At 46.3% G+C, this 18,866-nt stretch overlaps 1 protein-coding gene across 2 annotated transcripts in view; it reads left to right on the forward strand.

The window, feature by feature from the left end:
- Positions 1–16,768, forward strand: part of SEC14L1 (SEC14 like lipid binding 1) — a 56,719-nt gene extending 39,951 nt beyond the window's left edge. For both annotated transcript variants that reach the window (XM_008072918.2, XM_021706142.1), the window contains 10 exons: positions 1,283–1,472; positions 3,940–4,028; positions 5,543–5,613; positions 6,484–6,655; positions 6,986–7,120; positions 9,904–10,038; positions 12,333–12,584; positions 13,734–13,912; positions 14,327–14,428; positions 16,194–16,768. In XM_008072918.2, coding sequence (XP_008071109.1) covers positions 1,283–1,472; positions 3,940–4,028; positions 5,543–5,613; positions 6,484–6,655; positions 6,986–7,120; positions 9,904–10,038; positions 12,333–12,584; positions 13,734–13,912; positions 14,327–14,428; positions 16,194–16,209 — 1,341 coding nt within the window. In that variant the 3' untranslated portion in view covers positions 16,210–16,768. The remainder of the gene's footprint in view (positions 1–1,282; positions 1,473–3,939; positions 4,029–5,542; positions 5,614–6,483; positions 6,656–6,985; positions 7,121–9,903; positions 10,039–12,332; positions 12,585–13,733; positions 13,913–14,326; positions 14,429–16,193) is intronic.
- Positions 16,769–18,866: the final 2,098 nt, after the last annotated feature.

Here is an 18,866-nt window from a genome sequence, read left to right on the forward strand (position 1 = left end):
CTGGTTACTGGAGACCAAATAATTGAGTACTGTTTAATACCAGTCATCAGGGGGACAACCACAGTACTAATAACTACCATTTGTTATAAACTTACCATGTATTAGATGCTCTTTTAAGATCTTCATTAAACCCTCCCAACAGCTCTACAAGGTGGTGCTATTTTTGTCACCTCTGTTTTACATGTCAGAAAACAAGCACAGAGAAGTTAAGTATCTTGCCTGAGGTCTTATAGAGAGTGGAGAGGTCAGGATTTGAATTCAGGCCAGTGGGTTCCAGAACCTACATTCTTTTTTTTTTTGAGTCGGAGTCTCACTGTCACCCAGGCTGGAGTGTAGTGGCCATGCTCATGGCCACCGCAGCCTCTGCCTGCTAGGCTCAGACGATCCTTCTGCCTCAGTCTTCCAAGTAGCTAGAACCACAGGTGTGCGCCACCTTGCCTGGCTAATTTTTTGATTTATTGTAGAGACGAGGTCTCTCCAAGTTGTCCAGGCTGGTCTTAAACCCCTGAACTGAGGCAGTCCTCTTGTCTCCACCTTCCAAAGTGCTGGGATTACAGGTGTGAGCCACTGTGTCCGGCTTAGAACCTACATTCTTAACCACTTCCATGTAACTGTGGTTCTTTCCGAATGAAGATGATACCACATCAGTGGGACACATGCCTTGAGGTATTTTCCCAGGAGTTAGATCATGAGTAGGCCTATGCTCCCATTCCCATTCCCTTCTTGGTTTCCTAGTGGGCCAGTGGTCCAGCCTTCTGTAGTAAGCATGTGACCTTGGAAGAAAGTACCTGATTCAGATGAGACTCAGATTGTGGCCTTGTTCTTTACTCAGGATGGCCTACCTATCCATCGACAATAGTGGAATCTAGAGAAGGTTCCTGTATATCAGCAACACCACCATACTACCAAAACCGGCACCTATCTGTATTGTAACTTTTTTAAGTGTCATACGTGCGCACATGCACACACACACATATATACACAGAGAGAGAGAAAGTACACAGATCATAGTAATTCATAGATCCTGGAATTGAAACGTTTGATATTTAGGAAATTATGCCTTTGCTCTACTTTGCTGAAATAAAATGGAATACTGTAAAGATTATTCAGACTAATAAAGCCAGTTTTCTCTAACATACTAAGGAACATTTTTCTGTTACCAGAAAAGTGTGGAATAGCATAAGAACACAACTCACTGTTGATAAGAAGTATTCCCTTAGCAACTTGGTGTTTTCCTTAGCGACTTCTAGCATTGCTTAGAAACATCTTTTCCTCTTAATAGATTCCAAAAGATGAACATATTCTTCGGTTCTTACGTGCTCGGGATTTTAATATTGACAAAGCCAGAGAGATCATGTGTCAGTCTTTAACATGGCGGAAGCAGCACCAGGTAGACTACATTCTTGATACCTGGAACCCTCCCCAGGTCCTTCAGGACTACTACGCGGGAGGCTGGCATCATCACGACAAAGGTAATGTGTGAACTTGAAACCATCTGTGTTTCTGTCATTATCATCTGTCTTGGTGTGTATTAAATACATCCTTCAGGACCTCATTCCATAGAGTTGAGTGGGGTCCCAATGACTGTTCTTCCTCACTTTGAGGATTTGGAAACTTCCCAACTTGAACAAATCGATGATCCATTTCCTCATGGGCACACTCCAGTCCCATGCTGGGCAGCCAAGGGGCCCCTGTGACTGCTGCTTCCTTATGGACTTGTCAACCTCGGGCAAGTAACTTCGACTCCTTAGTTCAGTGGAGTTTGTTTTGACCTGTGGAAAAAACTGGAAAGTCTGTGGCTGAGTATTTTCAGTAGCACAGTGCTAATAAAGCAACTTTTCAGTGACTTGAATCACTACAGTGGCTGTAAAGAACTTCAGTTCTGCTTTGGGGAGTATGAAAAGCATAGATGAAGGACAGTGATACAGCCAAAAGGAACAGTTTCTTTCTTTCTTTCTTTCTTTTTTTTTTTTTTTTTTGAGTTGGAGTCTCACTCTGTTGCCCAGACTGGAGTGCAGTGGCCACCCCCGGCCTCAACCTACTGGGCTCTGGCGATCCTTCCGCCTCAGCCTTCCAAGTAGCCGGAATTACAGGCGCGCTAGCACGCCCGGCTAACTTTTTGACTTATTGTAGAGATGAGGTCTCACCAAGTTGCCCAGGCGGGTCTCGAACCCGCGGGCTCAGGCAGTCCACTCACCTTGGCCTCCCAAAGTGCTGAGATTACAGGCTGAGCCACTGAGCCCAGCCTGGAACTATTTTCTTTTTTTTTTTTTTTTTTTGAGTTGGAGTCTCACTCTGTCGCCCAGACTGGAGTGCAGTGGCCGCTCCCAGCCACTGCAGCCTCAACCTGCTGGGCTCCTGTGATCCTTCCGCCACAGCCTTACAAGTAGCTGGAACAACAGGCGCGCGCTACCACGCCCCCACGCCTGGCTAATTTTTGATTTTATTGTCGAGATGAGGTCTCGCAAAGTTGCCCAGGCAGGTCTCGAACCCGCAGGCTCAGGCGATCCACTCATCTCAGCCTCCCAAAGGCCTGGGATTACAGGCTGAGCCACTGAGCCAGCCGGAACTATTTTCAGTGAGGGATTTAAAACACAGTTCATTCGAATGCTTTACATACCACACCTTGTAGGAAGACCCGCATTGTCAAAGATAGGCTTTCCGTTTCCTGATCCAGAGTTTGATAACTGGACAGAATGGAGTTGCCAACAATGGAGAAGCCTCAGAACTGACTTTCTTCCTGCTCCTGAGCAGCCCTTTCAAAACTGAGTTAGCTTCAGTTTGTCTGTATTTCTGACTTAACCTTTTGTGCTTCTCTAGATTTATTGTAGCTCTATTATTTTTACTGGAAGTATGTGATATTTACATCATTTCACTTTGTGATACTACCCTTAAAAGATTAACAAGTTTGGTAGAAGACATTGACAAATGTGACATATTAAATGTTGGGAGAAACTTTTTGTAGATTTGTCGTTCCACAAAATTTGGGGGCACAAAAAAGCATTTTGCTTTAAGTAGAGCAGGTCTAGATAGAATCTCTTAGGATAAATACAAGGTAAATTTTGCCACCCGCCCCTTCCCTCTGGCTCCTCTTAGGGTGGCACTACTGATCCTCTACTAATAACAGAGAACTTCCTTTTCAGGAACACAATGCTTCTAAATTCTTTCTGCTACTCCCCTTTGGCCCTGAGAGGTAGGAAGCTAGGCAATAGTGGCTCTAGGGGTACTCTCTAGCCACTGAGATCTTTTTTCCATTAGTGTAGCTGGCCCATAATGACAAGGTGTTAGGAAATGAGTTAGGGCCCTCTCAGGTTCCATCCGTTAGACCTCCAGGCAATAAAGAAGTAGTGCCAGCATATGTTTGTTGGTGGTTTTAAGTATTTCCAGAATATTCTAATTTATCTTGGTCCTTAGAGTGAGGATTGAGGGAGGCTGGCTTTTTTAAATGTTGACATTAACCTTTTAATAATCTATGAAATGAAAAAAACATTGTTTTTCTAAGAAAAAATTATTTAAAAGTACTCTGCATTCATAGAAAAGGATATCTGGATATTCCAGTGGCGCTTTGCCGTTGAAGGTTGGCGCTCTTGCTGAGCCCCAGTTGCTTAAGGAGGAGACTGAGCCCGGGCCTGGGCAGTATGGGCAGGTGAGCAAAGTCCAGGCTGGGCTCCAGCCCAGCCCTCCTCCTGGTACAGCTCAATTCCAGGACCCTGCTCAGCTGCACCTTCCGTTGTTTTTTCTCTCTCTCAGTTTTTGAGGAAAACGTTGGGCATCCCCCCACTGCCACACTCAGAAATCAGTGGCTGTTTCTGAGAGCAGGAAAGACCATTAGACTCATCTAGAAATAGGAGAGCACATTCCTTGTGAAGGTTTATAGAGTTACCCTCGGCCTCATGCCTGGGCGGTGCTGATGACAGCCTTCCTTCCCCTCTCCTGCAGACGGGCGGCCGCTGTACGTGCTCAGGCTGGGGCAGATGGACACCAAAGGCCTGGTGAGAGCCCTCGGAGAGGAAGCCCTGCTCAGATATGTGAGTGCCCAGCTGTGGGGACACCAGGCTCTGTTTTGGCTTTAAACTTTCTTTCTCGGTTAGCAGGGTTGGGTTGTTACTGCTGACCTTTTATAACATATGAATTGCTTTTGTAGTAAGAAAGGAAAATCTATTAACTTATTCACGACTGCTGATGTGAATTTACCTCATCGTGGAAGACTGTCTTTTGGGGTTTATAATCTGCATAAAAATACAAAGTATGCAATGCTAGTCTGAGTGGTTTCTGAGGCAAATACTTGGATATGTCTGCAACTTTCAGCTGTATTGTGAAAAAAGTGACAATTTAGGAAAAAACCATTTCACTTGTGCTTAATGACAGACGTTTGCAGCAACCAACTTCAGATTTTTTTTTTTATTTTCATCTGCACTCAGTATTAGGAAAGTGAAAAATTTGCCAGCTGCGAATGTGTTCATATATTTTTAAAATTTCAAAAGAGGACACAAAAGTTATTAAAATGTTTTTCACTGTGGAAGCATCTAGAACAGTGTCTGCACGCGGGATGCCTGCACGGGAGCCATTCTGAGTCACGTTTTTGCCTTCACTCCCATGTTGAGTTGGTCCCTGTCCCCACTCCACTCTGAGATTCTACTCACAGCAGACCTCTTACTAGTGTTCTTTACGCTAGCCCTTCCTGAGTGCCCGCTCTCGGCAGCTTTCTCTGGACCATCATAAATGCCTGCTGACCCATCGTCACCCTGACTCCAGGCCTACCCTCCGTTGCTCCTGCCAGTGTTGGCAACAGGGCTTCTCCCTCCCAGAGATGAATGTGGTCTTTCCATTTAAAAACAAGCAGAAACTTTAAAAGGCACATCTATAATCTCGTTATTGTAAAATATGCACTGTTGGCATTTCTTTTTAAGAAATGTTGCCTAGGCTGGCCTCGAAATCCTAGGCTCAAGTGATCCTCCTGCCTTAGCCCTCTAAAGTGCTTGGATTTTAGGTGCCATCACTGTGTTGGCTCACTCTTGGCATTGTATTGTATATTGTCACCCCCCCACCCAACATGTGTCCATATGTGCACACACATATATATATACACATAAAGATATGAATGGACTTCTATAGTGGAAGTTTGTTCCTCTAAACTGCAGGCTCTCTTGAGCCGTGCTCCAAGTCTAGTATGTGTGGTATCAGAATGTCCCCACACTTTATAGACACTTACCTTCTACTATTCCAAATGCACTTGTTCTGAAGACAGATCTCCAGACCATGTCCTCCCCTGCAATTTGTGATTCCTGGAACTGTTTACCTTAGAGAGCTGTTACCTTTGGCATACATGCTGGCGTTGTTTTTCTGTTTTGAGAGTAAATTCTCCTTTGTTGGTGACATGTTCAGCGTGTATGAATGTCAGAAAATCTTAAGAACTGACTTTCTTGGTTTACCCACTCACCTGTAAAATGCTATATTAATGGCATCTCCATCATAGCTTGATGCAGTAGGTTTACACTGTTAAACTAATCATGGAACATTTTCATGGCCCTTTTATCTGTAGGTTCTCTCCATAAATGAAGAGGGGCTAAGACGATGTGAAGAAAACACAAAAGTCTTTGGTCGGCCTATCAGGTAGTTATGGGATTTTTGTTTCCTTTCAGCTTATTGAGAATATGAATTAAATGTTTCTAATTGATTTTTAGCACCAAAATTAGGTAGTTTATTGTTTCCAAGGTACTCTAAAAGTTAGAAAAGAGATGAGCATGAATACGGTCAGTTTTGAGGGTCAGTTGCTGGGTTTTAGTGTTTTTAGCCCCCTAGGCATTCTGTCCCTTCAGTCTGAGAGGATGACCTACCTGTCTGCATAGTCTTCGTGGTCCTCGGGAGCCCAGGGCTACAGGTTGTTTGTTTTTACCTGGCCCCTCCTCACCCAAATCATCTTACGTTCTTACACCATACTCCTGGTTAGGGTAAGCAGAACAAAAGGTGTGCGGGGATTCAGAGGCTGATGGTGAGAGGGATATGAATGGCTCCTGAGAACATAAGCCCCATGAAAGCAGCGATTTTGAGGGGTTTTGCTCACTGCTGTATTCTCAACTCCTCAGACAGTGCTCAACCCAGTATATATTCGTTGAAGAACAGCTTGCTGCAGTTCAGACACAGCACATCTTAAAATGCCAGCTGTGTCCTGTCAGGGGAGTGGCTTAGCATGTTGGGGATGGCCCATTGTGGCCTTTCTTACTGGATCACTGAGCATGTCTGAAAGAGGTTTTTGTGTGTTATCAATTAGCCATTGATTGCTTTGATATTTCAGGGACTGGCCTTACCACACTGATTCTTGTGTTTTATACAGGTAGATACAAATACAGTTCATAGCACAGTAATTTTTTAAAAATTGGTATGTATTTGGGAATGACTATAGATGTTCAAAAGAAAAAAGTAGGACGCAGTTTGCTAAGTATGCGGTCTATTGAGTAAAATACAGTTCTTTGCAATCTGCAGTTCATGGACCTGCCTGGTAGACCTGGAAGGGCTGAACATGCGCCACTTGTGGAGACCTGGTGTTAAAGCCCTGCTGCGGATCATTGAAGTGGTGGAGGCCAATTACCCTGAGACGCTGGGCCGCCTTCTCATCCTCCGTGCGCCCAGGGTGTTTCCTGTCCTCTGGACACTGGTGGGTTGAGGTGCTGTTGTGAAGTAACTGTTAGCCATTTGGAAAGCAGATATGCTGCATTTATATACACGTTTATGACCTTATGTCTTAACTAGTTAGGAAAAAAGCAAACCTGCTAAGATGTAAAATTCCTCAAGTTGTTTAAGAGAGGAAGAAAAGCAAAATTTGTCTTAGTGTCCTAATGCCATGCGAATAAATAGACTTCACAGAAAAAGCATATCCTACTTGAATCCTCCCCCCACCTCTCTTAATGTCACATTATAATTTTCGTCTTTGACAGTCAGACAGCAAAGCAAACATGTCTACATGGTCTTTTCTACTTACTTATAGGTCAGTCCATTCATTGATGACAACACCAGAAGGAAATTCCTCATTTATGCAGGAAATGACTACCAGGGTCCTGGAGGCCTGCTGGATTACATCGATAAAGAGATTATTCCAGATTTCCTGAGTGGGGAGTGCATGGTATGTATTAGGCAGAGAGCTGCACCTTTGGCTGCTTATAGGGGTAGGAGAGGTGGACATTGGTTTGCACAAATGATTTTCAGAGCTTTTAGTTTGGATTGTTCTGTTTTGTTTTTTGGCTGTCATTACTCTGATCCAGGGTTAAGCTAAAGAGAACCATTTAGATAATTGTGAGAATGCGCATTTCTTCATTGTTAAATACAAATGAGAATTTATTTTAGAATCAAATATAATTGCAGCTTGCTTTATTCACATAGCCTTGTATGGATCAGATCTTTTAACTGTTTTGGAGGAGCTGTACATTTTTAAAAGATATTATTAAAAAACTGAATCAGCTAGGCACAGTGGCTCACCCTGTAATTTTAGCACTTTGGGAGGTGGAGGTGAGAGGATTGCCTGAGCCCAGGGATTCGAGACCAGCCTGGGCAACTTGGCGAGACCTCTTCTCTGCAATAAACAAAAAAATTAGCTGGGCATGGTGGTGCACACCTATTGTTCCAGCTACTTGGAAAACTTAGGTGGAAGAATTGCCTGAGCCCAGCAGGTCAAGGCTGCAGTGGCCATGAACTTGCTACTGCACTTCAGCCTGAGCAACAGAGTGAGACTCTAACTCAAAAAAAAAAAATTGAATCAGTTCTCACTCCACATTTTTAAAGTGGAAAAATTAAGGGACATGGTTCTCTTTTTTGTAAGTAGGGGTTTTTTGGGGTTTTTAAAAATTTTTTGAGTTAGAGTCTCACTCTGTCGCCCAGACTGGAGTGCAGTGGCTGCTCCCGGCCACCGCAGCCTCGACCCGCTGGGCTCCAGCAATCCTTCCGCCTCAGCCTTCCAAGTAACTGGAACTGTAGGTGTGTGCTACCACACCCGGCTAATTTTTTTATTTATTGTAGAGATGAGGTCTTGCCAAGTTGCCCAGGCGGGTCTCGAACCCGCAGGCTCAGGCAATCCACTTACCTCAGCCTCCCAAAGGCGCGGGATTACAGGCTGAGCCACCGAGCCTAGCTAAGCAGGGGGTTTTTAACATATTGAGTTTGCTGAGTGATCAGACCAAGGCCCCACTTTTATACTCTATGCTATGAGAAACTCAGAGCCTTGGCCCACTGCACACAACTGCTCCACTGGTGGTTAAGGAAGCCAAAGCCTGTGGAGGTCCCAGTGACGTGATCTGTGGCACACGGTAGCAGCTGAGACCCCAGAGGATCTTGGTTCTTATCAGAAGGGCTCTCTTGTCATCCTTCATATTAAGGTTATCCTTTTCAGATGTGCACTCATGGATTTGATCACATATTTAGCTAATGAATTGAGCTTTCAGGAGAATCTTCTTGAATGGCTAGAGAAATATAGAAAACAGGCTGGGCATAGTGTCTCATGCCTGCAGTCTCAGCACTTTGGGAGGCCTGGGACCAGGGGCTTCAGGACCAACCTAGGCAATATAGTGAGACCCCATCTCTACCAAAAAAAGCCAGGCACAGTGGTGCATACCTGTAGTCCCAACTACTTGGAAAGCTGGGCTGAGAGGATGCCTTGAGCCCAGGGGCTAAGGGTTATGGTGAACTGTGGTTATACCACTGCCCTTCAACCTGGGTGGCAGAGTAAGACCCTGTGTCAATAAGAAAAAAAAAGAAAAAAAAATCTAGAAAACATATACATTCTATTCTCAGTTCATCAGTTCCGCTCGAAGGAAATTGCAGGCATAATCACAGTATAGTGCAAAGAGCATGTAAATTATAGGACCATAATCAAGTGCCCATGAAATTAATGGGATCGGGTTTGTAGAAACCTGTGAACGCTTTCACTATATAAGCAAATGATCCCATGTTCTTGCTTCTTTCAATTTTGACCAGAAGAATTGAGCTGGAGCAGAAGGAGACGACTCACGGAAGATTGTGCCTGCATTTGTCACATGTTAACCATTGTGATGTAGTCTTAATGTTGAAGGTTTTTGTGACTAATTGAGCTGTCCAAACTTTGGCCATATAAGACCCCTTCACAACTCTCCTGAGCTGCTGTTCAGGCTGGTTGTTGAAGAGGCCATTCACTTCTGCTTTCCTGTGACGAGAGAGTTAGTAACCACCAGGCGAGTTTGGTGTTTTTCTAACATGATGTCATTGCTGTGACATTTCCCATTTATGCTGTCCTGCAAGCTGAAGGCCTTAGTGTTTATTTCCTACATAGTTGCCTCTCAGGGCTAATAATATAGGGAGTGCTTGTATTTTATGAACTTGAGTGTGAAGTCATTGTATCAAGGTCAACTGGGAAATTCAACATACAAATTATAATCAACTTAACCTATATCAAGCAAATTCAAAAGTTCTTTTAATTTTTGACTGGTGTTGCAGACCAATAATTTGACTTGGATTAGACACAAAGTTTTATTCATTGATTATGTATCTTGACTATAATTTTATATTACAAAAATAATGTCTGTGGCTGTTGAGAATAAAACACTTAAAATAATATTTTTCCTTTACAGGACAATATAAATACTTCTAATTCTCATACAAACCAGCTTTGGTAATTGAATCCAGTGCCTCATGCATATTAGTATGAATTCTGTGCTAAATCAGCTCTCATTTATTCAAAGTAAAACACATGTATTTAAGTGGTTTTTTAAAAATATTTTGCCCAGTAGTGCAGAGTATTTTACGACCTTGCCAGTGTTTTCCATTTTCTAAGCGACTTTCAGGATCGAGCACATGGGAACGTGGCCTGGCCAGCATGTCTAGCTTTCATAGGGTTAGTGTGCATGTGCATGGCTTTCACTGCTGTGTTTACATTTCCAGTGTGAAGTGCCAGAGGGTGGACTGGTCCCCAAGTCTCTGTACAGGACTGCGGAGGAACTGGAGAATGAAGACCTCAAGCTCTGGACTGAGACCATCTACCAGTCTGCAAGTGTTTTCAAAGGAGCCCCCCACGAGGTACTCCTCCAGCTCCCTCCGTCTGAGCTTCCTCCATGGGAACTATTCTTCAGCAGTGCTTCCTGACAGCCTTTCCTTGAGAACAATCAACTTGTTTTTCTGGTCTTTGTCTTTAGGTTTTTGTTGACATTTGATGTGTAGTTTCAGTAAATGTCAACACTGAAGAACAGGTCTCTCTCAGAATAGAAAATAGCCGTGCTTGATCAGAATGCCTTGAAAGGAAATGTGATCTCTTGGCCTCCATTTTACTAAAAACCCTTAACACAGACTGTGAACAGCAAATCTTCCCTTGTGGGAAGATTTAACTCCTGAATGTAGTTTATTTAATAGTTATATAGAACAAGTTTAATTTGCTTTTTTTTTCTTGATTGATTTTTTTTTAGTACATATTTTTTATCTTTTTGAGTTGGAGTCTCACTCTGTTGCCCAGACTGGAGTGCAGTGGCCGTTCCCGGCGATCCTTCCACCTCAGCCTTCCAAGTAGCTGGAATTACAGACATGCGATACCATGCCCGGCTGATTTTTTGATTTATTGTAGAGATGAGGTTTCGCCGGTTGCCCAGGCGGGTCTTGAACCCGCAGGCTCAGGCAATTCACTCACCTCGGCCTCCCAAGTCGCGGAATTACAGGCTGAGCCACCGAGCCTGGCCCATATTTTTTATTTTAAAATTGTGGGGTACAGTTAAGGGGTACAATGTATACAAATATGCATTGTGCAAGTTGAGATGTGCCCACCCATCCCCAGACAGATTTTTTTTTAAGGAATTTGCTGATTTTGTAAGTCTAATGGGGCAAGGAGTAACGACGTGTCTGTGTTTTTTCCTTCTTGTGTCACATAGTGGTGCAGGAGTGTTCCTATGTTGTCATGTACACCATGTGTCTGTCCTGTAGCATCACCAGCGACCTGAAACGCGAGGGACCCACCACAGAATCACCCCTCTTAGCTCTAGCGCAAAGTTCGTGGCTCAGAGTTGTTGGAGAGGACAGTGGTCCCTTACACAGAGCAGGCATTCAGTGAGGATGCAGTACTGACCAGAAGTGACCTCTGCCTGCTTCCTGCTGTGTCACAGCTGTCTGCTGGCCGTTAGTGCTGCCATGTCTTCTGTGCAGCCCACTGACACTCGTGGGGCAAGTGGATAAGAGATTACTGTTGCATGGTTTGAACAGGCAGAGACAGACTTGGTGTGCCTTGCTCCTGGATTTTGTAGGGACAGTCTCAAATTTCATAATTGCCTTGAAAATTATTTGTATTAATTTTTCTGGGAGGGCAGGCTTGAGGGGTGGAGTCCTTGCCTATTGTTTATTAGATAACTGCCGATCTTGTGTTATAAGAATTTGGGGCACGGTGTGTTTCATGTGAGTCACAGAGCATCTGTTTGGGGAGTTAAATGAAGTACAGACAGTAATACATCTGCATTGAAAGCAAGTAAGATTCCCTGTGAATACAGGAAGGAAGTGTCTGTTAGCATAGGGCTGTGGTCTCTGGGGGGAATCTGCCCTGGGGAGCCTCCTCCTGCTGTTCTCAGACAGGACCGCTGTGTTTCATTGAATCTGCTGCTTAAGGACATCCCAAAGTGGCAGTGGTAGGATTAGAAAAGAAGCCCACCTACAGGAGCTGGTGGGCAGGCTCCGGGAGGAGGGGCTGTGGCCTGGCTCCTCTGCTTCCCTAGGCAGAGTCTTCAGCGAATACCAAACTCCATACAGCTGCTCACAGCAGGGGAATTTCAGAATTTAGGTTGGCACTCAGCACCTGGGGCGTTTACCACCCTTCCTGCCAAGCAGTGGCTTGTCCCTTTCCACCCAGCTGTGACTGCCGCTGCTCCCCTCAGGCACACCTTGTGAGGCAGCCAGTTTCTGCACTCTGCCTCACCCCTTGCTTCAAATGCCGCCCTCCAGCTCCTCACCTGCTGTTTAGAGATTGCCTTCCCCAGGGCCTTCCAGGGCTCTCCAGCCCAAGCAATCCACTGAACCATGTACAGTCACTCAGTGTCTCTATTTTGTGTCACTAAGTCCCAGTCTTTTCGAGTGCCGTCTGAAGATGGTGTACTGGAAAATCTTTGGGTATAGATCAGAGAGCACAGAGCTTGGTAGCAGGCGCCATTGGTTGAAAGAAAAAAAGTGAGTGGGAAGCCAGGAGGAGGAGTAACTGGGTAAAGAGATCCATCCAAGGGATCCATCCCTGCTGCTCCCATCACACTCATCTGACCCAAAAGCCCATGGAAGGGATGGTACCTTCAAAGTATCTACACAGGGCCTCAAGGATCTTGGCTGGCTAATGGAGTTTGTTTTTGCAGATTCTCATTCAGATTGTGGATGCCTCATCAGTGATCACTTGGGATTTTGACGTGTGCAAAGGGGACATTGTTTTTAACATTTATCACTCCAAGAGGTCTCCACAGCCACCCAAAAAGGACTCCCTGGGGGCCCACAGCATCACTTCTCCAGGTGGAAACAATGTGCAGCTCATAGACAAGGTCTGGCAGCTGGGCCGAGACTACAGTATGGTGGAGTCCCCCCTGATTTGCAAGGAAGGAGAAAGCGTGCAGGTAAAACCAGGCTCTGTGAGTCTCCACAGCTGGGCGATTCTATCTTGAGAAGGGTCTTTTACTTCTTCCCTGCGAGAAGCCTGTGTAGCTTCTTGAGGCGCCGCCTGTCTGTGGAAGGGCAGGTGGAGAGTCCAGTGTAGCTGTGCTGCTTGGTGATCAGAATGACCCAGGAAGCCATGAGTCTCAGGAGAAAGAGAGCTCAAGTCTGAGCAGCGGTTTTGGAGAGAATCCATGACCTTTATCTAAAGCGCATGCATTTTCTCAAAAGCAACATGTGCCAGGAAGAAAAGAGCATTCTATGCACATATGCAGCTGGGTTTCAGAAGACTCCCGGAGACGTAATTTGACCATGTTGCATTTGTCTTTCTCAAAGGAAAATCACCCTAAATAGAAGTGAGAGGAACAAGTACTTAGAGAACTATTAACTCTCATTACCAAACATTCTGATTTGTTGAAAAATGCTCTGTCAGTTCATGTCTATCGTTTTGGCCAGCTATTTTGAGTGCCTGTGCTTGTATGGTAGTTCTTTGTATACTTTTGGCCTTCATAATAGATGCATAATTTTGCTGGCTTTACAGTTTTCAGGGATAAGCCTGTTAGTATTGCAGTGGTCTTAGGTGCAGAATAAAAGAGAATATTTTATCTCGTTTTTAAAATAATGAACATTGTAACTGTATTATCACAGTCTTTAGTTTCAGAATTAATGGGGAAAGTAATTTTCACAGATTGATGTTCTACTTTGGATCATGCTGGGGGCCTAGAACATGCTGGTAGGATGTTTGGAAGCATGTCACAGAAAGTGCTGCCTGGTTCAGAGAACCTGTACTGAGCCCTCCGGCCTGTGGGAATGCCCCTCCTGGACACTGCCATCTGCCAGGTGCCTGCTTAGGGCAGCAGACACGGGCTTTGTCCTCATGGCCTTCCCAGCACCTGGCAGAGACCTCACCACATTCAGTAGATGGGAGGACCTTGTCGGACGGATTTCTGATAGTGAAGCAAAATAGCAGGTCTTTAGTTCTGTTAAGGTAGTCACATGATTACTGTTAAGTAGTAGTGAGGCTTGGAGACAGCCCCCCTTGACATTTGTCAGGCCCCTGTAGGACAGAGATGGGAAGTCCTACTCAGCCGCCACTGCTTCCCTTGCTCTAGGGCTCCCATGTGACCAGGTGGCCCGGCTTCTACATCCTGCAGTGGAAATTCCACAGCATGCCGGCGTGTGCTGCCACCAGCCTGCCCCGTGTGGATGATGTACTGGCCTCCCTGCAGGTCTCTTCCCACAAGTGTAAAGTGATGTACTACACCGAGGTGATTGGCTCCGAGGATTTCAGGTATGGCTCCCTAGTCACCGCAGGTGTTGCGGTCAGGGCTAGGCAGGCCCAGAGGGAGGCCCAAGTTCCCTGCTGTGTGCAGATCAGCGGGGATGGTGGGTCCTAGGGCTACTCAAGGAGTAGCTTTGGGGCCATTTGTGGGCCTTGTGGCCCCAACACGTGTAGTAGGAGTGTGTCAGAGACGGAGTGGGCTTTGCCTTTGTTTAATTCATGATGTCACCTGTGTCTAGGTCATGGGAAGTCAGTCCCCCAGGTGGAACACTCACAACCCACCCCCATCTGTAAGTGCTGATGGGGACAGAGTGGAGTGAGCAGAAAGCAGAACGGGCTGGGAAATCCAGCGGGCAGTGTGGGCAGGTGGACAGCCCACAGGTGTGGGCCCTCACTCCTCACCCCTGCCTGTGCTGTTTGCAGAGGTTCGATGACCAGCCTGGAGTCCAGCCACAGTGGGTTCTCCCAGCTGAGCGCCGCCACCACCTCCTCCAGCCAGTCCCACTCCAGCTCCATGATTTCCAGGTAGTGCCACAACGCCTGTGCCTAGGTGTGGAGGGGACGGCCGCGCCACCTCGGACAGTCAGCCGCGCTCCGCCCGCCCACCCTCCCGTCGGCGACATTGTGCAGACTCCTCTCACCTCTAGATAGCAAATAGCTCTCCAGATGGTAAATGTAGTCATTCACTCCCAAAACTATCTTGACAGGTAGTTTTAACTCTAACCCTAACTTTAATTCAATAGCCATAGATTTTGTATACAGTGTGCACAAAATCAAACCAGAGCACAAGGGCTCTCTTGGAAGAAAATTAGTTTATATACCAATTAAGAGACTGACTTTGTCTCAAATGCTGATGCAAAAAATTTCCCCACCGACTCTACATTGTCCTTGGTGGATGAGTTCCTGTGCGTCCTTCAGAGATGGGTTCTGCACCCACCCGGAACAGGAGCTGCCAACTTGTTTCCCCCAAACTGCATCGTGGGCCTCATGTCTCCTGTCAGTCGAGTTGGTCTGTGGATTTAGTGACAGCCCTCACAGTCCCTTTTCCTCTGAGGATCCAGAGGCAGCCTGCGGCGCACCCAATCCCACAGCCAGATCCACCCACTGTTCTCAAGTGGGGGCTGGGGGCTCAGGAGGGACTCTCGGGGACTCAGCGACTCCAGGAAATGCCACCATCATTAAACCTTCTCTTTCCTCCTTTTCAAATCTTTTTGATATTTTCAGGGCAGGATTTTTCTGTATGCGCACTTGGGGGGGATTCTTTCCCTTTTTTCTCCTGGCGTGTTGCTCTCCTCACCTTCAGTGTTAATTCTGAGCTCAGTGTAGAAGATCTCCTCTGGGCTCTTGAGTAGCTTACTGTCCTCAGAGAACCCAGGTCACTAGGAGGGTATTGAGGCAGTCACTAGGAGGGTATTGAGGCAGCACTGAGTCACATTTGCCATTTTGACACTGTCCACTGTGTGTGTTATGGCTAGCCAGCACACTGCGTGTTGCCACTTGAGGGTGGCATATGGGAGCTCTGCTTCTTTGTGCATGGAAATGGTGGTTCGTGTGTGCGTGTCTGTGGAGTGGGGTGCTGGTGGGTGGGCAAGTAGAAACTTAGTTCTAGTAATAAAGGGTTCTTCATAGCAGCAGATCAGAATATGGAATTAGTTTGCCTTTTGCATTTTCTTTTTGATTCCCAATTATGAAGCCTGCTCTATCTTGTACAGACTCTCATTTAGTCAGCTTTTTGTGGGAGAAGCAGGTTATTTGCAAATCTGCCCAGAAGTTGCGTAGGGGTGGCCACTGATAGAGATACATGACGTGTGTTTTTGTGCATGCAGAGTCCTTGCTTTTAAAGATGTGTGCCAAAACCCACGTGGCCGTGATCTGTGTGCGTGGTGGGCACGTAAATCCTAGGTTGCCCTGTCTTAGCTCCACTCTGAAGGCATTAAGTGGAGGCTGTGTGACTGGAAAGCAGTGGGGAGACCGTGCACCCTGTTGGAGGGCCAGGAGGGCTGGGGGAGAGCCTGGGTAGCTCTCTCACCTGGCAGATCAGCCCTGGTGACTGCCTGCACACTGGAAACGTTCCCGGGCCTCTCCGGTGATTGCCGGGCTTTCTGGACCACAGCCATGCATTTGCTTTTAAAGGGTGAGCTTCCCATTGGCACCTGAAGCCTTGTTTCCAGAAAGCTTGGAGAGTTAATTAGTGCCTGTGTGCCACTTCCAGTCAGTGCTTCCTGTTTCCAAATTATAAGGACCTGAAGATGGCCCCTGCTTTCTCTCTCTCTCTTTCTCTGTGTCTCAGATGGCGATTTTGCTGACAGCTGCCAAGAAAACGCTCCACTCAACAGTCCTCATGTGCCCAGAGATGTTTATAGAACTATTTGAATTGCAGCCATTCCCCACCCCCTACTCCCAGCTGAAGATCTGTTCTTTTTAAGTTGATTCAGGAGTGGCACTGTTTTATCCCCAGAGAGTGCGATGCCTCTTTAAGAGTTCAAAGCACACGGTTGCATGGGAGCTCTCATTGCATGGGAGCTCTCCAGGGCTCCTTGGGAGTGGCACACCTCCTGTCCTGGGAAGGGAGCCCTGGGGCCTTTATGGTTTGCATATGCAGTTTGCGTTGTCTCTCTTTTTGGTACCTTGATACCTTTTTAAAAATGCTGCTGGCATTTCCCTTTTTCTCAGTACTAATGATTCTTTGGTTTCCCTGTATTACTAGTGTCTTAATTCACTTTCCTCCCTAAATTCATTATTTGCATATCAAATTCTGTAAATGTTTTGTAAACATATTACCTCACTCTTGGTAATATAATACTGATAGTCTTTAAAAGATTTTTTTATTGTTATCAATAATAAATGTGAACTGTTTAAAGAAAAGGATGTCTTTTTCTTATTGTGAAACGGCAATCTCCATTGGAGAGTTTGAAAGTCTTAGGAGACTTTAGAGACTGAAGAAAGAAGAGCTTCTGAAGCCAGAGTACCCAGATGCTAGAAGTTCAAGAAGTGTTTTGCATGTATAGGATGATGTTTTACAGGAGAGTGGACTGTGTTGCAAACAGGTCGCAACGGTAAGTTTGTTTTTGCAGAAGAGAATCCAGTGTTTATAACCCTCTCACTTCTATAAGGAGACATGAGATATTTTTTTCTTGAACTCAGCCAGATCAAACCTGACTATTGGGGTATGGCACCTGATGTGATGTTTCTTGAGTAATAAAAAGGTTCGCTTTAATCAGGTCCATCTTAGAAATTACAGTCGCCGGTCTCGGTAGCTCAACCTGTAATCCCGCGCCTTTGGGAGGCTGAGGTAAGTGAATTGCCTGAGCCCGCGGGTTCGAGACCCGCCTGGGCAACTTGGCGAGACCTCATCTCTACAAAAAATCAGCCGGTCGTGGTAGCACATGCCTGTAATTCCGACTACTTGGAAGGCTGAGGCGAAAGGCTCACCGGAGCCCAGCAGGTCGAGGCTGCGGTGGCCGGGAGTGGCCACTGCACTCCAGTCTGGGCGACAGAATGAGACTCCACCTCAAAAAAAAAGAAATTGCGATCAGCAGGCGTGGACTTACAGAAGCCTGGGTTACCTCATCGCTGCCCCCCTGCCAGTCAGTGGGTCTTTAGGGGCAGCATAGCCTGGAGGCAGAGCAGGCTGCTGGCTCAACCAAGCACAGGGCAGGTCAGAAAGAAGCTCTTGGCTGGCTTGCAGGGTGCAGAAGCCAGTGCCACCCCATGTCGGGAGCTGTGAGGCACTCACTTTCCTTTAGTCAGAGTCTGTCCCGGGTGGAACACAGCCGAGGGGTCTGGTCCATACTGGGGTGGGAAGCGGGGGTACCCCAAGGTGCTCTGCACATCCCTGCGTGATCTGGTTGCGAGTGTCTCTCTGGGCAGTCAAGATAGGTGACTTCCTAACCTCAGCTGTGCCACAGTCTGATAATATGGCCGCCTTGCAACTGAAGGAAGGAAAAGGCTTTTCCGTGAATTCTCTTCATGTTCCCATGCTTCTGTGTCTGTTGTCCAAGCCAAGCCTTGGGGTTGGCACTCCCATTCTCAGGGTGGGGCCCAAGGCTGTGTGGGGAGTGAGGGCATGAACATCTTTCCCTGCAGTCCACCCTGACTTCCTCGGAAAAGCCGTGCGGCCACAGTGTCCTGACAGCAGTTGTGTTACCATGTTGGGCTACCAGACTGTTGATGTGTGTTTATCCTTAAATAAGCCATGTGTCCTTTAATAGCACATCTCTAGAACTTTGACAGAGCCCAGACTGTGGGATGCCTTCCAGTCCTTGAGTGCTGGTGAAGGCATTCTCTTCACCATCATCATGAAGCAAACCAATTGGAATCAGTTTTGCTTGAAAAGTTCGGGCTTTGGATGGCTGGGTATTCTGAGAAGATGATAGAGGCACCCCACATAGACACAACTATATTGCGAAACTAAAACCTAAATTGCGTACTTTAAAATGGCTAACATGATGTGTATTTTACCACAATAATAAGAAGACTCTGTGGCCATGATTTACAACAAAACTAGGTGATAAGGTATAAACCCTAAAATAGACGTGTCATGACAAACCACCAGCAGTCACCAGACCCTCCTGACCACAGGCTATCAGTGTCTGGGGGAGAAAGCAGAGGTTACACATGTGACGTCTGATGGACATGAGAGCTGGAGAAGCCCATGAGACACTGTGGCCAATGCGCCCTCAGGTGACATGGGCCGACTGGTCTTAACTGGGACGCTGGGGACCTAGAGGCCACTGGGGAGGTCTGGGGGTGAGGAGGAGCTGGCCAACCCATCTGGACTCTCCAAACTGACCTTTCAGTGTGCCCTTCTAGGACAGGACCCCACAATGAAGAAACCCTGCATGGAGTGTAGTAAAAATTAAGCAGGACAGGAACAAAGTACAGGAAGAGGCCTGAGAGGGTAACTGGCAGGACAGCTCAGAAAACAGAGGACACGTTGTTTCATTGGTTTTTTTTTTTTATT

This window comes from Carlito syrichta, unplaced genomic scaffold, assembly GCF_000164805.1.
Source record: "Carlito syrichta isolate Samal-C Ts95f unplaced genomic scaffold, Tarsius_syrichta-2.0.1 Scaffold115620, whole genome shotgun sequence".
NCBI lineage: Eukaryota > Metazoa > Chordata > Mammalia > Primates > Tarsiidae > Carlito > Carlito syrichta.